This window comes from Amphiura filiformis, chromosome 17, assembly GCF_039555335.1.
Source record: "Amphiura filiformis chromosome 17, Afil_fr2py, whole genome shotgun sequence".
NCBI lineage: Eukaryota > Metazoa > Echinodermata > Ophiuroidea > Amphilepidida > Amphiuridae > Amphiura > Amphiura filiformis.
The window spans coordinates 40,723,421-40,746,419 of NC_092644.1; the positions used below are offsets into that span (position 1 = coordinate 40,723,421).

Sequence of the window (22,999 nt, forward strand, 5' to 3'; positions counted from 1 at the left end):
CACATGTGAAAAAAGGGACTCATCGTTTCCTCGTGTACTGTTGGAAAAGACCGAAAACTACTGACAATGCTCATTTTACATTGGATTGGGAAAAACCTCCCTCCCTCATCAATTCATGAAAATCCTCTGGACGAGAACCAAAACATTAATTTTATACGGCCTAATATTGCATAGGATTTGGGATTCATAACAATTAAACAAAAATCTTATTTAGTAAGAGATCGGGTATCATTAGTAACGGCAGTGAGATTTACATTTTGTATGGTTTGAATTTGGGTAGGTTAGGCTACTAAGATCTGTACTCAGAGGCATGAAGCCAGGTTGATAATCTAAGTGCACGCTTTGGTTGCAAAATCCTTGCAGATATCATCTTATTTCGTGGGAATGGCTGCAGATATAGAGTAGCCAGAGAGTCATATGAATTGTACTCTCCATACCAAGGATATGCTTACACACCGCTTCTGAATTTTCTCAACTTGGTTTTCCGACTCTGAGTAAGACCTGCATGCCGGGTCATCATATTCCAAAACGGGAATCGTGTAGCCTTTGTATTCAGCGAGTAATTCCGTGACTTCTCTCTAGTCCGAAGGGTCGATAGTCCGAAAACCAAATTAAGTTCGCTAATCCGAAGGTTCTCTCGTCCGAATATAGAATAAGGGCTAGTGTTGGGGTTTAGGGTTAGGGTTAGGGGTTAGGGTTAGGGTTAGCGAGCCTTATTCTATATTCGGACTAGAGAACCTTATTTATTATTCGGACTAGCGAACCCTCGTACTAAAGAACCCGATATTCGGATAAGCCAACCTTTTTCAGAATTCGGACTAGCGAATGGTAAATTACATGTTCGGACTATCGAGCCGCGTAGCCGTCGGACTAGGGAATCTTCGGACTAGAGAGTTGTCACCAGTAATTCATCTCTATTGAGTTTAACTTACGCAACATGAACATGAAATCGACTTGCCCATCCCATTTATGATCTTCTTGGATTAGGGAACGTTCATAAATACTTTGGTGGGTGTGAAAACTTTTGATTTCGGTATGTCAAAACTTTTTGACCCCCCTCCCACTCTGTCTGTATGTGAAACTTTTAGACCCCCCCCCCCTTATTGACTCAAAACTTTTGACGCCCCTTTTTGTATAAACCCAAACTTTTGTACCCCCCACACACACACAAAATGAAGTTATACTTTAGATTCCCTTTTATTTTCGTGACCAAAATCAAAACTATACACATACTGTTCTCATACAATGACACATGTGGAATTTCAATATAAAGCAGAGAAAGTTATGGATTATCAGTTTATCATACAGAATATATTATTATTGGCAAAGGAAGAAATGAGAAATCTACATCCTGTTTCTTTTATCAATGATTGAAATGTATGGCACCAAGACACTGAAAGGTTTGACAACAGGATTACATTAAAATAAAAAGATTTGCTTCATTATTATTATTATTACACAAAGGCATTACATTTAAGACAAAAATTACAGTTCACATCTTATCATGTACCTGGAAGAATGTCGTAATTGATAATTACTTCTCTATTGATATGATACAAAAATAGAAATAAAACACAATTTCAGCTATCGAAGAACTTCATTTTTGGGAAATAAAATGAGCTGTTTAAAATATAAAATTAAATGAAATGTGAGCACAAAATAGCATCTCCTGCAAAATGTGCCAAGATTGATATTTAACTTTACTGCATAATTAAACATGATGATTTAAATATATGCCTCGCATATATGTGACAAAACTTTCTTGACCCCCCTTTTGCAAACCTTTGACCCCCCCACTCGTTTGGAAGGTCAAAACCTTTTGACCCCCATGGAATTTTCCAGCCCACCAAGGTATTTATGAACGTTCCCTTATGACACCCAATAATTTGACTTCATCGACAAGGGCAAGCCGCTGATTGGAAATAAGAGATATTTATTTAGATTTATAGTATAGCTTATGCTGACTACCAGACTGGATTATATATATCAGTGGCATCACCACAGGCGTGTTTCTCGATGAACTTCCAGACTTTCATTTTAGTGTCTTGAGTTGGGCAGTGCATCAGTTATCATGCCCACAAATGCGATTGGGCCCATGACATTGGCCTGTGGTACGCCACCAAATAGCATTATATAGTCTGAATAATCTGTGGGAAAAAAGTCAACCACCGACTGTATGATTGGAAGGAGAATAAACGCCCAGCTCAAGCAATTTGATGATGGCGAACTTGTGGTCTATCAAATCAAATGCTTTTTAGATATCAGTGAGTAAAAGTACTGATGTTAACTGCGTTTTCCGCACCTGATATCATGTGATGGTAATAAGGCAGTGTGTGGTGGTAGACAATTCATTTCCAGCTCGCTTTTGCAACATTTGCCAGACACAGCGTCAGACACAGATTATATTTTCCTAATTAGGCCTATTTCGGAACAAACCTATTTACACAGCCGTGACGTTAGTCACGGCTGTGTCTTTTTTCTTACAGGTTCTTTCTTCTTTCTTTCTTCTTCTTTCTGCCGACCACTACATTTGCTCTAGCACTTACATGCTTACACCGATTTTAACCTAACTTGGTCACAACAATCATTGACCATGCCCCTACATGTCATATGAAACTCGTGGGGTCAAAGGTCACGCAGAGGTCATGGGGGTCAAAAACGTGATTTCAACTCAAAATGCTTCTTCTCTCACAGATTACGTAGGACAGTGACACCACTTGCACACATGCATTGTTATTATCTTGTGTCTATGGGGTCCTCACAGATTTGGGGTCAAAGGTCATTAAGGGGTTACTTCCGGTATAAAACGAAAAAACTTCAAATTTTTTTATTTGCTAAGAAAAAACATAGGACAGTAACGGTATGTTCACACATACATTATAGTTACCCTGTGTATATGTGGTATTTTTTATTTAGGGTCAAAGGTCATTAAGGGGCCACTTCCGGTATGAAACGAAATACCTTTAAAATGCTTCTTCTCCCACAAATTACGTAGGGCAGTGACAACACTTGCACACATGCATTGTTATTACCCAGTGTCTATGGGGTCCTCGCAGATTTGGGGTCAAAGGTTATTAAGGGGTCACTTCCGGTATAAAACGAAAAACCTTCAAAAATTTTTATTTGCTAAGAAAAACATAGGAGAGTAACAGTATGTTCACACATGAATTGTGGTTACCCAATTCATATGTGATATTTTTTATTTGGGGTCAAAGGTCATTAAGGGTCACTTCCGGTCTGAGACGAAAATGCCCCTTCTGTCACAAATAACATAGCAAAGTGGTGCCACGTGCACCCATATATTGACATTAGCAAATGTCTATGGGCGTTTTTATATATTTTGGGGTCAAAGGTCATTAAGGGGTCACAACACGGCTGTGTTCGTGGTCTTAGACCACAGCTAAGTCTAGTTTGAACTTTGAATGCAATCAGCTCAATTTCATTATGTTATTTGGCTCTAGTGTGATACTGATCTTCGAGTTTTGAGTCATTTTGTATCGAAACGTCTTGACATTTGAAATTCATTTGATTGAGAGTCACACACAATATTTACGCAAAAAGAAAATGCCCCATTGTAATTATATTGTATTTGTAATGTAATTATATTATTCGCATCTAACGATAAAAGAAACGGCAGTAATGCGAAAAATCTCCGCGTGACTCCATGACTACATTCATTTATGTATTTGTAAGTTGTAAGTTGTAACTATTATTTAGAGGTAAGTTCGTCTTCTGCGTTTTTTTAATTGAGCTCCATAGGTGCTCGTTTTCTGGCGCGGGTACTTATGGACGGGCTAGATGGTAATGTAGGCTCTTTTGGTGTTACCATTGAAAAAAAGTTGAATGCCGAAAGGGTCAACGATGACTTTCAAAAAGTTTCAGATAACGTGTCGTTCTAAAGTTGACTACCTGCGATTGAAATGTAAGTGAATCCCATCTAATGATCGGAGCACAACTTTAGAAACCCAAATGGATGGTTTCGATTGGTCGACTCTGATTGAATATTGATGAAGTGTCATGGCAACCACTACTTTCAGTTCATCCATCGCAAAATGCTGACCCAAACAATTTCTAGAAAATAAAATGGAAGGATTTCTTTTATTTTTTTGTCAATTGTAATGCTAATATATGAACATTTTAGATCATTTGGCGGAACGCATATTTAAATCTTCGAAATAACTCATAACCTATTGGAAGGTCTGGTCTTAGTAAAGGGTAACATTTTTTCGTAAATGTCACGCAGGGTAGTGCTTCTGGTCATGGAGGATTCATTCGCTCCTTTGCTGTTGAACTACCTCTGATCACAGTTACTATTGAACTATCTCTGATCACAGTAACTGTTGAACTACCTCTGATCACAGTTACTATTGAACTATCTCTGATCACAGTAACTGTTGAACTACCTCTGATCACAGTTACTATTGAACTATCTCTGATCACAGTAACTGTTGAACTACATCTGATCACAATTACTGTTGAACTACCTCTAGCTCTGATCACAGTTACTGTTGATCTACCTCCGATCACATTTACTGTTAAACTACCTCTGATCACAGTTACTGTCGAACTACTTCTGATCACAGTTACTGTTGAACTACCTCTGATCACAGCCTACTGTTGAACTACCTCTGATCACAGTTACTGTCGAACTACCTCTGATCACAGTTACTTTTGAACTACTTCTGATCACAATTACTGTTGATGTTGAACTACCGCCTCCGATCACAGTGTCTGTTAAACTACTTCTGATCACATGCACAATTACTATTGAACTACCTCTGATCACAGTTTCTGTTAAACAGCCTCTGATCACAGTTACTGTTGAACTACCTCTGATCACAGTTACTGTTGAAAAACCTCTGATCACAGTTACTGTTGAACTACCTCTGATCACAGTTACTGTTGAACTATCTCTGATCATACTAACTGTTAAACTACTTCTGATTATGTTACTGTAGAAAAACCTTTGATTACTGCTAGTGGAAATACCACGTATCACAGTTGCTGTTGAACTACTCCTGATCAGATACTGTTGAGCTATATCTGATCAATGGAACTGTTGAACTATACCTCTGATCACATTTACTGTTGAACTACCTCTGATCACATTTACTGTTGAACTACCTCTGATCACATTTACTGTTGAACTACCTCTGATCACAGTTACTGTTGAACTACCTCTGATCACAGTTACTGTTGAACTACCTCTGATCACACTGTTAAACTACCTTTGATCACAGTAACTGTTGAACTACCTCTGATCACATTTACTGTTGAACTACCTCTGATCACAGTTACTGTTGAACTACCTCTGATCACACTTACTGTTAAACTACCTTTGATCACAATTACTGTTGAACTACCTCCGATCACAGTTACTTTGAGTAAGTTTAATTTCACAATTAACCCTAACCCAACTAGGTCTCACTAAAGCTCACTATTAAAACCACTCTGCGTGCATGCATTCCACGTGACTTGATGACGCAATCAGCCCAAGTCATATACACCCAGGGAATCGTTGGCCGGGCTAACGTCACCTGTGTGGCTGCATGCTGGGGATCTTCTGCGCGGCATGCGAGGGGTCCCAGGCTCGAATCCCGGGGGTGCCAAGTTACTTTTCTCCTCATCTTCTCTCCTTTTTCGTTTCTTCTTTCCCTTCCGCTAGCAAAAAAAACCACGGGTAGGGTTAGGGTCAGTAGACTCACCTTGGTCCAGCAGAGAAAGGAATGAATGCATGAGAGTGTCTGTCCTTTTCGGCAGAAAATCTGGTTGGATCAAATTGTTCTGGGTTCGGCCAATACAAGGAATTGTGGTGCAGGCCTATTATGCCTATAGATATTGTAGTACCTAAAAATGAGTAAGTTATAATGGTTATTTACAAGATTTAACAAATAGAAAAAGAGGCTCGAGCAAACCAATTTACAAAGAGTTGAGTGATAAAACTCAGAACATAAGTCTTAACGCTCTTATGTCCGGCTTACATGTAAAGCGCGGTCTTTTTAGTTTAATACAGATCAAAAATCAAATATTGCATCAGCGTAGTGATATAATAGCCTACATAGCCCATCCAAACCGGGTTTACCTTTTGAAATTTGAAGACCATTGGGCATTGTAATATCTTTGACTAATGTTCTTGCTACATATGGTACAGGTGGGTGCATGCGAAGACTCTCCTTTATACACATCGTTGTAAATGGTAAACTGTTCAGATCTTCCCTACATAGAAAAAAAGTATAAGTGAAGATAATGTTCTCGATTTAACCACTGATAGAACAAAAAAGATCTGAACGCATGACAGTTTAAGTTTGTTCACTTTTATTCAAGCTATACACGGAACGGTAGTCTGAACTTAGCAATATACGGTATTTCAAAAAGGGGAATAATTCGAAATAAAACGCAGATTTTAGAAAGAAAACTATTTTCTCGCATATCGTTCTGCACCTACCAATCCAGTTGTCCGTTTTCTCTATCTTGAAGCAGTTGGTCTATTTCCACCTGACATTTCTGTTGTATCTCAGGGTACTTAGCCAGGTTATACAAACACCAAGATATAGCACTTGCTGTTGTATCGTGACCAGCAAACATGAATGTGTTAACCTCTTCACGGATTTCAGAATCGTTTAAACCTTGACCATCTTCGTCCTGAATGATTATAATAAGTGATGAAAGATGATAAAGATTATTGCGGACCATGAGGGGAAAATCCGTTGTTATTCATCGACAGGTCCCAGAATACGCTATTCCACAAACAAGGTGAGGAACAAACCCGTCATTTAAAAAAAGCATCATTAGAACCCACCCAGAGGATGATTTAAGCCCTTCCCACCGCACATTGCATTGACGGGCATGGTTAAATTTGAATTTGGACTGATATATTTACAATAAAAACGCATTCAAAATGCTAGTCGATTTCACATTTTATGTTACTATGACCGGGATATATTATGAATCAAACGGGGAATCAGATGTAAAGTTGTATAAGTAATATTTAATATCTATGTAACCATAATACGATGTGAACTCGTCAGATCTCCAATCATAACTAACTATTGGTTGTGAATGGTTGATACAACATAATTAATATACAATTAGAATATGTGTGGGAGTAAGAGATGAACTAACTCTGATTGGCCCAAAGTTATGGTATGTGAGCAGGAACATAATAGCTTTCTGTCTATAAGACAAAGGACACCAAACATGGCCTAAGAATGTGTGATGTCACTGATGCAAGGTTATGCATTGTCTTGATGTTTCAGGGAAATCATCATGTCTTGGAATCAAACAATAATGCAATTGTAGCAACATTCAATTAACCTAATCTTAATAAGGGTGTGGAGGACAACATTACTAAAGCTTTAACAATATTCTAAGTAAACCATTGCCGTCATCAGAGTAAGTCATACACCTACTAAATTAGTATAATGACCCTTGTTATATTACCTACAGAAGGTGTGAATTATCCTTTATGCATACATCACTTTTGTTCTGAAATCGACCAAGTAATAATGACAAACGCACAATTCTTAAACAACATCTTTTGCACATAATTCAATGGGATTTGAAAAGTAAAGTGGCAGTTGAAACTCTAGTGATAACACGTTTGCAGTGCATGATGGGGCTTCCTTAAATCATCCTCTAGAACCCACCCCAACAACACTGCTAACAAAAACAAACAAACACGTTTATATACGTAAAGAACCATTAATAAACGCACAATATAATAAAAGTATTTGTCTTAACTTCATCCGTATAGCCACAATGGTTTCCCCAGCAAATACAAACATGGTTTAAAACATTATTCACATTTTGAAAACCTGTTTTCGGTTTTCGGGCACAACCTCAAAAATGCTGATTTCACTCCTCGGTTTACTCTTACTTTTGCTTCAAGAAGAACATCCAAGAAATCCAAATATTTCCTCCTACAACCAACATTTCCTTCCTTTGTTAACCTAACCAGTTCCTTCCTTCGCTCTTTGATGGTCGCATCTGACTTAGCGTGAACCAGATGACATAGCCGTCGGAATCGTCGTCCCATTGGCGACAGGTGGAATATGACGTCATTATGATAAGGAAAGATGCGAGTTCTCTGAGTAACGCATTCAGATAGGTCATATACAGCTCTGATATACGGGTCATTTCTATGGAAGATAGCATCGGTCAAAACTGATAGCGAGTACCGTACTTTACAGACAGCATTATAAACTAAAGAAATTATGATCTTTAGGCCTACTCATTTAAAGCCATATTAATGTGTGATTTGCTTCACAGCGACGCCCTCAATTTTACTCGGATTTCTACTTTTTGCATAATTATAATGCCCAGTGGTGTACTAAAATACCACGTAAAAGACTAAGCCTGAAGTGCTTTAATAAAAGTAAAATTTAACTTTTTATATTAAAACCGGGGAGACCCGGTTTTATTCAGAGTTCACCGATCGAGTGCTTGCTAACAGGTCCCGTGGATGTCAGCTTATGTGTACACACGTCGAGCACGATGCTCCGTGCAGTATTACATGATTGTAATACGATCGGCGAGCGTAGTACTCGCATTGTAGGCGCTGGAATGAAATCGCGATTTTCTTCGTTATACCTCATTGTTTGGCTCGAAATTAAAAGGGGATAATGTGATCAGTGAAAACAAACATTTAAATAGGAATCTATTCTTTATGCAAATCACACATTATTGCTTTAAAGCAAATGCGATTTCTGAAAAATACTAGAACTAAATATTACCAAATAAGGGGGTTGGTAGATGAATGGGGCGTTTCCGTCTGCATATTTTGATACCTCATTTGGCACGACGCTACTACAGCCTGTCTCAAAAAAAATTGTGCAAGTGAAAAGCGCCCTCTGTGGCAATTAGAAAATACCGTTGTGACATAATGCTTACATCGACGTCAAGGGCATAGTCTTAGCTCTCGAATACCGTTTAGTCTGTTCAATTTGCTTGTTTTAATCTCGTGATATGCTTACTTAACAACGAAAGGCTAAAATCACAATTGTGCCACTTTTACTAGGGAAGAGGGCTGTACATGTAAATCAATGATAGCATCAAGTTTATCAAGAGTTCCTTCGTGAAATCAAAGGAATGCATCAATTACACAACAATACAAAATTGTTTTTAATGTTTTATCATGATAACGGTATAATGATTCTCTTTTTCCTCTTACGACAAATTAAACGATAAATAAATATTTCACATTCTCCTGCAAAATTAAATACATGTGCATGTCAATGATTTTACCATGGTAAATACTGTTCTTTTTGTCATTCAAGACATGTTAAAAGACAAACAAATGTTACACACTTATGGGTTAAAGAACTTTGACAAGTTCATGAAATTTGACAAATTAATGAAATTAGACAAAATAATGCAAGCGCGCTGGTGTTGATGAGTCTAATGCACGAGCCACAAAGGGAAGTGCATTAGACGCATCAACATCAGCTATCATTGATTTACATGTACAGCCCTATTCCCTAGTAAAAGTGACACAATTGTGATTTTACCCTCTTATTCTTAACTAAACATATCTCGAGATTAAAAAGAGCAAATTGAACAGAACAAACGGTATTTGAGAGCTAAGACTGTGCCCTTGACGTTGATGTAAGCATCATGTCACAACGGTATTTTCTAATCGCCCAAGAGGGCGCTTTTTACTTGCACAACTTTTTTGAGACAGGCTGTATATTTCACCCAACTTTTACCAATTTCAATGAAAAAAGAGAGCATCATTCAAAAGGGATCCAAGTTATTTAGACTTAATCTCTCAAAGCACGCAGTTTATGAACACAGTGCAGTGAGTGTTAGTCTGTAAATTATAAGGCCGTTTAGTTACGATGGTGGGAATCGCCATGGAGAAAATATCCCAATTTGTCACTTTCGAAACTCTACCCTTTGTCATTCAAATCTTCCCGAGAGAGGTATCAAAAACGCCGAACAAAATTCTCCATCTATTGACCACTTTGCTTTGTAATTTAGTTTAGTGTCTTTAGGAAATCACTTTTGTTTTAAGTGTAAAGATACTTTTTGTGCGCAGTAGAGTGTTCAAAAGGGTTGCAAGAAATAGCAAAACCACCTTGTTATATGCGGGCTAACGAAGCAGGAAGAAAGGGGGGAAATTAGTGTTTAGAGATGTTGCAAGAAGTGGTAAACTACGGTACCTTGTTTTCGAAGTAAGGAGGGAGGAAAGGAGGGAGGGAAGGAGAAAGGGAGGGAGGGAAGGAGGGAGGGAAAGAGTAAAGAGAGAAAGAGGGAGGGAAGGAGGGGGAAGGAAGGAAGGAGGGAAGGAAGGAGGGAGGGAGGGAGGGAGGGAGGGAGGGTGGATGGGATTTACCGTTACCGTACTCATTCAGAGGTACTCATTTAGTGTGGTTGATACGTACTCATTAGTTTGACATTTGCTTTCATAGCTGAAAGCACATCGTAGGATGCTATCTAGAGTCATCAGACTCACCAGCCGGTAAACATCAATTGACCTGCCTCCACTGGCTGATAATTTATCCTGAAATGAAAGACAATGCCAAAATAAATGTCAGTGGTTTCTAAAAATGGATATTATAAAGTTTGATATCAGCTGGAGAAGGAGATGGTTGCAAACAATAATTAAGATGGGCATGTCAAGAATATGGAAAAGCAGAGGCCTATCCATTGACCTCAAGGTACGCCTACTTCGTGCAACTGTGTTTTCCATTGCCACTTATGGAAGCGAGTCTTGGGCTATGACCAAGAATGATAGGAAAAGAGTAGATGCTTTTGAGATGTGTTGTTACAGGAGGCTTCTACGAGTGACATGGAAAGACAGGAGAACAAATTCCTGGATCCTCGACAAGATTGGTACAAGTCTAACCATCAGAAGCGGCATAATGGAGAGAAAGCTGAAGTACGTTGGCCATATTGATAGGAAACATGGAGGTGTAGAAAAACAGATTTGGCAAGGGGCTATGGAAGGCAGACGAGGAAGAGGACGTCCACCAGGCACCATCATCTTGGACTAATGACGTGAAGCTGGTTTCTAACCAATGAATGCAAGGTGCAACCATGGAGGTATATACCTCCATGGTGCAACGCATCAGATCGAGTGACACACACATATCAACTGATGCCAGATTATTAATCTGTCTGATTCACTCACTTGTCACCGCTCCCAACAAACCCACACAAGCAAGCAATAAGAGACGCGAGAGAAAGAGAAAACTAATCCGACTAAAACTTTGCAAATGGATCGCTAATTAAGAAGTTTAAAATTACATATATAATACCTAAATTAGTAATTTATTTTATTCTTATCTGTAATCGAATTAGGTGTAGCCCTTTGTTTTGATATGCCGAGCTCAGCTTGCCGAAACTGATTTCAATGCTGAGTTTTCTGCACAGAAAAACTAATTTAACGATACTTTACCATTGAAACAGTTGAACAAAGTTCACCCGTTTGCAACTGTTTAAACTTTAAACATAATTTGTCTCTGTGTAATGTCCTAAAATTCAAACAGTTCAACAAACTCATCCGTTTAATACAACTGGTTAAACTTTAAACATCATTTGTCTCTGTGAAATGTCCTAAAATTTAAACAGTTGAAACATCATTTCATTTGTCCATGTGAAATGTCCTGAAATTTAAACAGTTGAACAAACTCACCTGTTTAATACAAATGTTTAAACTTTAAACATCATTTGTCTCTGTGTAATGTCCTAAAATTCAAACAGTTCAACAAACTCATCCGTTTAATACGACTGTTTAAACTTTAAACATCATTTGTCTCTGTGTAATGTCCTAAAATTTAAACAGTTGCACAAACTCACCCGTTTAATACGACTGTTTAAACTGTAAACATCATTTGTCTCTGTGAAATGTCCTAAAATTTAAACAGTTGAAACATCATTACATTTGTCCATGTGAAATGTCCTAAAATTTAAACGGTTGAACAAACTCATCTGTTTAATACAAATGTTTAAACTTTAAACATCATTTGTCTCTGTGTAATGTCCTAAAATTCAAATAGTTCAACAAACTCATCCGTTTAATACAACTAGTTAAATTTTAAACATCATATGTCTCTGTGTATGTCCTAAAATTTAAACGGTTGAACAAACTCATCTGTTTAATACAAATGTTTAAACTTTAAACATCATTTGTCTCTGTGTAATGTCTTAAAATTCAAATAGTTCAACAAACTCATCCGTTTAATACAATAGTTAAATTTTAAACATCATATGTCTCTGTGTAAATTTAAAAAGTTGAACAAACTCACCCGTTTAATACAACTGTCTAAACTTTAAACATTATTTGTCTCTGTATAATGTCCTAAAATTTAAACAGTTGAACAAACTCACCCGTTTAATACAACTGGTTAAACTTTAAACATCATTAATTTTGTCTCTGTGTATTATCGTAAAATTTAAAAAGTTGAACAAACTCATCCGTTTAATACAACTATCTAAACTTTAAACATCATTTGTCTCTGTATAATGTCCTAAAATTTAAACAGTTGAACAAACTCATTCGTTTAATACAACTGGTTAAACTTTAAACATCATTAATTTTGTCTCTGTGTATTATCCTAAAATTTAAAAAGTTGAACAAACTCACCCGTTTAATACAACTGTTTAAACTTTAAACATCATTAATTTAAATAATTTTGTCTCTGTGTATTATCGTAAAATTTAAACAGTTGAGCAAACTCGTCCGTTTAATACAACTGTTTAAACTTTAAACATCATTAATTTGTTTCTGTGTGGTGTCCTTTTCTTTCCTTCCCTGTTCCAACCTTTCTTTCATCCTATTTTTTATAATACAGCCAGATAAACATAGAACTTACCAAAAATATCTGTGCAGATTGCGCAAATATTTTACAATAGGGTCTGAGTATCTCAAAATGGAAGGCGTTGGTGAGAAGCCGCCTTTGACGTATCCATCTATTGCCACCTGTCAAGAGTAGACCATCACCAAGCCATGGGCGAAGTAAATCGTACACCAGGTTGTCTTTGCTATCTTGAAAACGAATTTGGTTAAATGGAAAAGAAAATGAATATTACCCTGCTCCTTAGTTTTGGTCATAATTATTTCTTTCGTAAAAATAAAACAAAAACGATTAATTGCTTGATGAATTGCTTTATTGATTGATTGATTTCATTGATTTATTGATTGCTTATATTTTATATTGTTTGGATTGCTGGACTTCAACCCTGGGGTAACTTAAAGTAAATACAAGGGATGGCTTCAAGTAAATACAACTATCAGGATCAGTTCTGAGATTTCCTCCCACGGGACATCAACCTAACGTGCACACCATGTCAGTACTCGAAGAATCTTGGAATAGATTCATCAGGATTGTATAAAGTCATAAAGTTCAATAATTATGTAGACAAATCAATTTTCTACTCACGGTTGAGGGGCACCCAGACCATCAACCGTGACGAGTTGACTTCTTCAATCAATGCGATGATCCACTACACTTAAGAAGAACTTCTCACCTCAGGAATGAGAAATTTCTTCTTAGTGTAGGTGGATCATCGCATGTGATTGAAGAAGTCCCTCGTCCTGGTTGAGGGCAAACCATCAACCGTGACGTAGAAAATTGGATTTGTCTACATAATTATTGAACTTTATTGAACTTTAGTACTCGAAGAAGATATCTTACCTATCCCATAATCCTTGGAAATATTTCATTAAATGTCACTCTCATTGCTTTGCACAGATTCCCTTTGATTTCATTTTAAGAATAGACTGGTTAAACATGGGTCAATAGTCAAGAAATAAACCTATTTTGCAGAGATCTAAATGACATGTGTTCACTGTGGTACATTTCAACAACACATGGTGCATGTATAGATAGCAAATCAGTACAAGGAATTAAAATGGGAGAAATGCATTATGGGAAGTGTAAGATATCTTCTCTTGTCAGTACTTTACCAGATAATGAACAGCACAGTGACAGAATGGGGCAGTCAGGGGTTCAAACCCTACTCTTTTGAATTGAACCCGGTGCCTCATACGCCAAACATGGTAGAGGTGAGTATACCCTGTGCCACGCCCTTGTTTGCTTGCTTCATATATTGATTGATTAATCGCTCAATCGATCGACATGGTGATTGATGGACTGGTTTATCGATTGATAAACGATTTATTGATTTGTTGATATATTGCTTGATTGATTGCTACTTGATTAATTCATTGATCGATTGATATGTTGATTGAGTGATTAATTAATTGAATTAATTAATTAATTAATTAATTAATTAATTAATTAATTAATTAATTAATTAATTAATTAATTAATAATTGATTGATTGATTGATTGATTGATTGATTGATTGATTGATTGATTGATTGATTGATTGATTGATTGATTGATCGATCGATCGATCGATCGATTGATTGATTGATTGATTGATTGATTGATCGATCGATTGATTGATTGATTGATTGATTGATATTCGATTGATTTACCTGCATTAGTGACAGCAATTTTTACAAATTCGGGATTCACAGCAAAGATGAAGCATTCAAAAGGTCCGTACCAAACACGACACATGTCTTTGCAACTTGACATCCACGACACGAACTTGTCCATACGTCCATCTTTATCAGCGGGAAACTTAAAAGAAATGGCACACAATAATCCTTTTACATAATATCATGCTATATCAATATAGGCCTATCATGACATATTCTATATATAGGCATATGGCATAATGTATTTATTATATCTCATCTTCATAGCTGTGAAAATAAAATGCTAATAATTTAAGTTCATGGCTGAATTCCCAAAACGGCAAGCTATTTGTCCAAAATCGGCAAGCTACAGGCCTAGCGTCCAAAATTGACAGAACACCCCCTTCAAAATTGTCGGATTATATTTAGGGATGATTGGGTTAGGACTGATCATAAGATAAGTATTTAGGGTTAGGCATTGGGATTATGGGTAGCGATTAAGCGGCTTTTTGTACAAATTGCTCCACAAACTCAATCAATGCCTATCGCGTTTTTAGCTTACCTCATGGAGATCACCATACAAAAAGTGAGTTTTCAATCCACAATCTTCACAAAATTTGGCAACGGTTTGAAAGCGTCGTTTCTGTTGAAATAGTTTAAATATACTGGCACAAAGTTTCACAATTACTAATACGAAGAATATCCCAGTTATATTATATATAATGTGCCATAGTGTAGCAAAATTCACTAAAACGAACGAAGCCATTGAACCGACTTGGAACTTAAGTAAAACACGGATGTTTACGTACAAAGTTCAATTACTAAAATTACTGCTGTAAACAATGCACAGCAAATTGTTGTTTTATCATAAATTATAGTTAATTAGGCTCTATTTAAAATTAGGGGCTGTGCAATAATTATGAGCCCTGGGGAGGGTAAAATGGGGGGGGGGGGGAGAAATATTTGACCAGCCAGGGGGGGCAAGCAATTTATGGCAAGTTGAGAGGGGGACACGCGATTTTTGGCATAACAATGCACAGCAAGTTGTTGTTTTATCATAAATGGTTAATTAGGCTCTATTTCAAAATTAATTATTAGGGGTTGCGCAATAATTATGAGCCTTGGGGCGGTTAAAATTGGCAGTGGGGTGGGGAAAGAAATTTTGGCCAGCCAAAAAAAAAGTGGGGAGGGGAAGCAATTTGTGGCAAGCCGAGAGGGGGACAAGCGATTTTTGGCATACATTCAAGGGCTCCTTTTAAACAAAAAGCTCTAAATATACAGACTTTTCTATATGGTATGGGAAAACAGTATATAGGCCTATATACTTAATAGTCCATTTACCGTCATTTACCGTTTGGTAATTTTACCCGGGGGGGGGGGGGGGTGGCGGGCTCATAATTGTGATATGTGAGGAGTCTGCCGCAATCCACACCTAAAATGACAGACTACTTTTTCGGCCAAAATGGCACTTGCAAAAAATAACGTCCCTAGACCATGTAGACGAAAGAAGTGCAAAAATTACATTTTCTTAGTCCCCCAATTTAATACACTTTAAGGTCCACACTTTTGCCAAAACTCCACATTTTGGACAAATACCAAAGTTTTGTTTTGTGTTTTGGACAATAGCCACTGGTGTGTCCAGGATCTTTTCCTGCAGGGGGGCTCAGCCCCTATTTCAGATTTATGCGGGGGGCTTAATGGCTAAAATCGCCAAAAAAACGGCTGATTTTACATGATTTTTAACACCCAAAGCCCCCCCGGACACGCCACTGATAGCCTTTTTCGCTGCTATTTTTTTACAGATCCCCTATATTCTCTGATTCCCTACCAAAGTTTTTTTAACACTCTTAAGCACCCCCATTAAAAAAGTGGTCCCTTTATTTTAGCTTTGATATTTTGTTGCCATTTTTTAAAATTATTCAATATTATGGGGGGGGGGGGGGGGAGAGGGCACACCGACATCGCCTGGTTAATAATTACATTGTACAGCAGAGACGCTAAAATGAATACACGGAATCGATACACGTGAATCTTTGGATACCGGGGTAGAAAATGATGAATATCTCCCGTAATTTTGTTGTTCTAAAGAAGCCCATGATGCAGTCATGTCTACAGTAGAATTCATCTCGACCCTTGCAGGACTTAAACCCCATTAAAAGCTATTAAACCAAGATAACACTCATTGAAGCAGCTCAACTGATTAAATCAGATCTTCTCTGGTTGTGCACAAGTGTCTGTTTTACATGTGCGACATCGCAATAAAGCTGGTATTATAGCTTCAGTTGGGTAACCGATTATAAAGGAAACGAAAGGAAACAATGGTATGTGTACCTTTGTTCACGAAATGAGACAATGACCTGCTTTTTGTTAACCAGCATTCTTCAAAATGAGCAACATAATGATTGTTGACTTAACACGGTTTGGAAATAATTTCTTCATATTTTTGGAGTTATCTGTCGTTTACATATCCTTCCTAAAACACAAAAGTGCGACCCTCTCCAAACATCTAAATTAGCTAAAAATTTAGGACATGTTACAAAACTATATTTTCTAGAACCTATTTAGAATAGTTTAAATGTAGCTTGTACCGTTTTTTTGTGGCATCCTTCAGAACGGAGCGGTCCGTTACCAATATAGCTCAATATTTTCGGTCAAATCTCCATTCAATTAACACGGGGAGTTGGCTAGCTATGAGCTAGCTATGCTTTGCCCTCACTCATATTTAACAAAAGTGCGACCATTTCTGAACATCTAACCTAGCTGTAATTTTAGGTCATGTTAGAGAAACATATTTGCTAGAAGTTTGAAGAATAAATTAAATTTTGGCTGGTTATTTTTCACACAGTGATGTTAACTAGGCAAGTGTCCATTCTTCCAACATACATCATTTGTAGAGGTCACGCGTCAATGGTGAGAGCACTGTGTATTGTGTATAGGAAAACGGACAGTAACTCAGTATGCCATGATGCAGTCATGTCTACAGTAGAATTCACCACGAACTTTGCAGGACTTAAACCCCATTAAAAGCAATTAAACCAAGATAACACTCATTGAAAACAGCTCAACTATGTTACATCAGATCTCTCTGGTTAAATCCACACTACACATGTTTCTGTTTTACCTCACGGTATTCCAATGAGCTGGTATTATAGTTTTAGTTGAGTAACCGATAATAAAGCAAACGCAAGGTAACAATACTGTGCGGGCCTTTGTTTACGAAAGTGAGACAATAGTGTGCATATTGTTAACCAGCATTCTTGAAAATGAGAAACATAATGGTTGAAGACCGTAACACGGTTTGGAAATAATGTCTTCATATTTTTTGGTGTTATCTGTCGTTTACATATCCTTCCTAAAAAAAAGTGCGAATATTTCCAAACACCTAAATTAGCTAAAAATGTAGGACATGTTACAAAACTATATTTTCTAGAATTTCAGAAGAGTACTTTAAATATTGGCTGGTTATTTTTTACACAGTGACGTTAACTAGGCAATGTCCTATTACCTATAACATACACTAAAACACCAAAAAATTTCCAAACATCTAAATTAGCTAAAAACATTAATATGTAGGCCTACCAGAGAATACCAGTCAAGGCCTATAAAAATCTCAACTTTTTTGGAGAAAAGAGGGGGGATGCGGCTGTGGATCACGAAATGCCCTTTTAAAGAAAAAATATCCAAAAGGTTAACATTTCATCCCGGGATTCATTTCGGCCTGAGACGAATATAGGCCCTAGGTATATTCGTCTCAGATTTCAGCACATCACATCAGAGTTTCCATTGGGCGCCCCATTCCTTTTTTAAAGGAATTTCTATTATACCACAAGCTGTTTTTAGAGGTACTACGAGCTCCACATACATACTTTGAAAAATTTTAGGATTTTCAACAAAAAAAGACGAAAACGGGTGAGTTTTACCCATTTTCTTGAAGCTGCATTCACTGCATATTTCTTGTGAAGCAACATTACGCGACGTAGCGAACCTTTGGCATGTTTGGCAGATTTTAAGTGTTCATTTCGAAGCAAACTCGTGAACTATAAAAGTAGGTACGGTACACAATGTACATGTAACTTGTAGGTATCCAAGGTGAATTCAAATTTGCCATCAAATTGCATCGTTTTATATATCAAATTAAAGCCCTTGAGTAAACTAAGCCAAAACTGAAAACCTTTTTTTCATAGCACTTTCCGTAGCAAAGTTACATCTTGTCAAAGATTGACTTTCATCAAAAAAGATTCAGCTAGCAAAATTCGGGGTGTTTCTAGATCTTAGTCTCATATGGCGATGGCAGCTTTTTTTAATGGAACTGCTATCAAAATTCCCTCCAAAATTCCATGTGCGACTTGATTATCACCATAAAAAATCATATATTTGGGTCAAATGAAGTATAGAAAACATATTTATGTAGGTTTCCTTCACCCACCTATTCTCGAAAAAAATTCAAATTTCTATGTAAATATGCATTGTGTTGGGGCCCCGGTCTCGGCGAATTCGCTGACTAGTAAATGTGTTAACTAAGGTTTGCCTAGGTTACCTATAACTTGTAGTTGTACTAAACATGTAAGCTTACTCCCATGAATAATGGCTCATGCTCATTGGCGTACGCAGGGGGGGGTGTTACGTGTGTGAAACACCCCCCTTGGGCCTGTCCAAAAAATAAAAATGTGGGAGAAAAGGTAAAGAAAGAGGAAATAGAGAGAGAGAGAGGGGGGGGAGGGGGGAGGGAGAGAGAGGGGGAGAGTCTAGAGGAGAGGAGGGAGATGAGCAAGGCATAGGGGACATATTATCACAATTATCATAGGCCTATAGATGCCTTAACTACCCCCACACAAATTTTTCTCACCCCTATACCCGGTATTGATCGGCAACGTACGTAAATGTGTGCAAGTTAACCCCCCCCCACCACCACCACCACCACCACATCATCATCACACCTCTACCCTGGCAACGTACGTAAAGGTTTTAGTTGTTAATTGACATGGTTATATAGGGCCTAAAATGTTATCACCAACACCTCTCCACATCGTCACACCCTACATTCTACCCCCGGACCCTACCCCGGCAACGTAAAGGTTTTAATTGTGCAAATTGAGTTCAGGCCCTTTTTTCTGTTTGAAGCAATGATTTAAATAGTGTAAAAATTATGCACCAAATGGCTTCAATCGGACCTTCATTTTGCAAATTTTTCCAACTTCTGCAGGAGGGAAAACTCTTGTTCACGAAAGGCTTTATCATGGACCGTTAGGCTATTTCACCAATTTTCGGCTTTTTCAAACTAAAATTTTACACACTAATAGTGCCAAAATGGTCCACCAAATCGCTTCAATTAGGTCTTCATTTTGCAAAAATTTCTTAATTCTGAGGGGGGCACATCAAACACCCCTTGCGTAATGGATAAACAAGCAGCCATTTTTGCTTCTGCTTTCGACATTTACCAATGTGTGTTTAACACAATTTATAGGCCTACAACTATAGGGAAAACTTGTTCACGAAAGGCTTCATGGACCGTCATTTCACACATTTTTGGCTTTTTCAAATTAAAATTGTACACACTAATTGTGCCAAAATTGTCCACCAAATCGCTTCAATTAGGTCTTCATTTTCCCAAAGTTTCTAAATTCTGAGGGGGGGCACATCCCCCCTCAGACACCCCCCTGCGTCGCGCAGGCGCGACGGGATGACCGCTACGCGGCCATTTCTTTATGTTAGTATTGTTTATCATCACACCCCCCTTGAGATATTCCTGCGTACGCGCATGCTCATGCTTATCCATTACATGATGTACTATAATTTGGTTCACCTCAAGTCCGGTAATAGACTTCTCCGTAGTCCACTTGCCAATTGTGCATACTCTGGCTATTACATTTAAGCTTAAAACTCTGATTCAATTATTTGTGCACAATTGATAGATTTTCACATCTGATCTTTTCAGTCACCGTACTCCCTCTGTTTGTTAGCTTCCCAAGTGGACTACTGACTTTGACTTGCGGTTAACATTTTTAACACGGGACTCTATGGAGAGTTAGGCCAATTTCTGGCCTAACTAAAATTGGTCATGATGTAATGCATCTTTTTATAAACGAATCTGGCTTGTGATTGGTCACCCAGATCTCGTTATTGTTTAAATCCTCCCGACACATACTGGTACCATTAACTATACATGGTACACAACTATCTAGGGAATGCGGCGCTTTTGTGCTTGCGCGAAAGTTGGTGGATGAACGTACGCATCTAGCGCGTATTGTACCACCATGCTTAGTCTTGTGGTTAGATTTGATTGAATGATAAACAAGTATGATTGACAGTGTGTTTTAGAGAACAAAGTCCCGGGGTAAAGTTCTGCTTAAAAGTGAAAGTCCATAGTCGATTTTTAACTCGGATAATAAACGTGCAGATTCTAAAATTAGAATTGTTCAGTATTCATGGTATTGAAGTGCCATTATAATTATGCCATTATGATATGTTGCATTCATATCAATAATATAAGCCTACGTATACTTTACTTTTACTGTCACAAATATAATTTCTGTCACAAATAAATAAACTTTTTCATGACCATTTTATACTAGTATTTTGATGTAATAAATATCAGTATAATTTCGAGTTCAACTGAATGCGTTCATCATGATTAATAAAATTTTTATTTATCAAAAATCGACTATGGCATAGTCTAGTCCGGTAATGACTTTTTGTGGTTGCCCCGCAAGCGTGCCGACAGGCCACCCCTCACAGTGTATTTTACCCATACGAAAAATCATTCCGTACGGACCGTACCGTGCATGCACAGATCACTGACAGTAACGCAATCAACCAATCAGCAGTTGGAAAATCGTTAACCCAATGACGTCGTCGCTGCATTTTCATTGATAAAATTCAAAATCGTTCAAAAACACAAGTTTTTAATTGCAGATATTTAATTTTTGTAATCATGAATGTCAATGCCTAACTCAAATTAACATCGCGTATTATCGTAGCGTTGAATGCGCTGAAGCTTGTGAGGCGGATCCTTTGCAAATTTGGCGGATCTTTTGTTTTTGTGACATTAAAATCCATCTTTTCGCATGGCCGCTGTGTGTGTGTGTGTGGGAACGGGGTCAGCTATGCACGCATGGATTCTATTAATAGCGACCTGCATGCATAAACACTAGTACTGCTGATTGAGTATACCAATCGTAGCAGGGTGTAAAATATAAAACAAAGTCAATGTTTAATCTCATACGTTATGGGGTAAATATAAGCATTTGAATAATTTAACAATAATTTGAACCTGAAAAATAAATGAACATGAAAGTTCATGAGTGATTTTTCAACATATTTGACTGTTGGATAAATATGGGTGCTGCAGCTTTGGAGCTAAGGCAATATGGCGCATTACTTTGAAGTTGGTAATGGGTAAATTACACTGTGCCCCTGTATGCGTGCATGGACATTCAGAGTGTATAACTTTACGCGGGCGATTTGATACTTCTTCTTCTTCTTTACATGTACTGTCCAACACCCCTTCTATGGAGTCAACCGGACAGGGTGTGGTGCGCTTTCTGCTTAGATGTTACTTTACTGCGGCAAGCAAAAGATGCACCTACAATCACTACCAAACTTGAGGTGAACCAAATTATAGTCCTGCCAGCAAGACTTCAGTCTTATCATAAACATAATGACATATACAGACCTGAAGTCTTACAGCGGTATATAGGCATCAAGAAATATACCGTACCTTGTTTTGTCAGTTTTACCTCAAGTCCAAGAGATGATGTTGTAGACCCTCTCTCATGCTCTGTAGACTCACATTGTTAAACATCTGACACAAGGAGAATGCTGCTCAATATGATAAATCTAAATCATGCAAATTATGAAATTTTATGTATTAAATGTTGAACCTAGACCAGCCACATCCTCAGACTTGTTCATAATACGGGAGGTCGATTTGCGCCCATAAGGCCCTTCGCACTTGATTATTAGTTTCCTGTTAAAGATTTTGAAAAAGTGATGAGGTGACTTTTAATTAATAATTATCTTTTATTTTCTTTATTTAGTTTGAACTATACAAGCAACTATTGACTCTTTTTCACTAGAGCGGGCATTTAATTATTTCACAACAATATTTGATTTTATAAATAAGTGAAGGTGGAGTTGTACTCTTTGTTCATTCATCATTATTGTTGATATTATTGAAGTCAGAAAATGGCAAGTAGAGGTAGTTGAAAGTTATTTTAAGGGGGTACTACACCCCTGGCCAATTTTGTGCCTATTTTTGCATTTTTCTCAACAATTATACCACATTGGTGACAAGTAAGATATGTATATTATAGGGGCAAGGACTACAACTACTGTACTGAAAATTCAGCAAATCAAAGCAAGTAGATATTGATTTATTGATCAAATATTGGTTTTCCCTCATTTTTGACTGTAACTCCACAACTGTTGTATACATGTGCTGAAATAAAATTTCCAGTGCAGTAGTTGTAGTCCTTGCCCCTATAATATACATATCTTACTTGTCCCCAATGTGCTATAATTTTTGAGAAAATGCAAAAATAGGCATAAAATTGGGCAGGGGTGTAGTAC

General features: G+C 37.5%; 2 protein-coding genes across 5 annotated transcripts in view; one reads left to right on the forward strand and one right to left on the reverse strand.

The window, feature by feature from the left end:
* Window positions 1-3,905: 3,905 nt before the first annotated feature.
* Window positions 3,906-15,778, reverse strand: LOC140137216 (cytochrome P450 4A24-like). The gene is made up of 10 exons (XM_072158866.1): window positions 15,773-15,778; window positions 14,994-15,074; window positions 14,447-14,594; window positions 12,816-12,988; window positions 10,383-10,501; window positions 7,877-8,138; window positions 6,446-6,642; window positions 6,083-6,216; window positions 5,706-5,847; window positions 3,906-4,071 (listed from the first exon to the last, which is right to left on the reverse strand). The coding sequence occupies exons 1-10, from the start codon at window positions 15,776-15,778 to the stop codon at window positions 3,906-3,908; spliced, it is 1,428 nt and encodes a 475-aa protein (XP_072014967.1).
* A 2,481-nt stretch (window positions 15,779-18,259) lies between these two features.
* LOC140137799 (anaphase-promoting complex subunit 5-like) overlaps window positions 18,260-22,999 on the forward strand; it is a 33,042-nt gene continuing 28,302 nt past the window's right edge. For 2 of the 4 annotated variants that reach the window (XM_072159578.1, XM_072159581.1), the window contains exon 1: window positions 18,260-18,340. The gene's annotated coding sequence lies outside the window, so the exon portion shown is untranslated. Of the gene's footprint in view, window positions 18,481-22,999 lie in introns of all 4 variants that reach the window. The other 2 variants (XM_072159579.1, XM_072159580.1) reach the window with 2 other exon arrangements.

Coding starts and splice junctions, on each gene's coding strand:
- LOC140137216 (XM_072158866.1), bottom strand. Junction 6,643..7,876: donor ATGTTCTTCTTGAAGCAAAA/GTAAGAGTAAAC, acceptor ATAATCATTCAG/GACGAAGATGGTCAAGGTTT. Junction 5,848..6,082: donor TGGTCTTCAAATTTCAAAAG/GTAAACCCGGTT, acceptor ACTCATTTTTAG/GTACTACAATATCTATAGGC.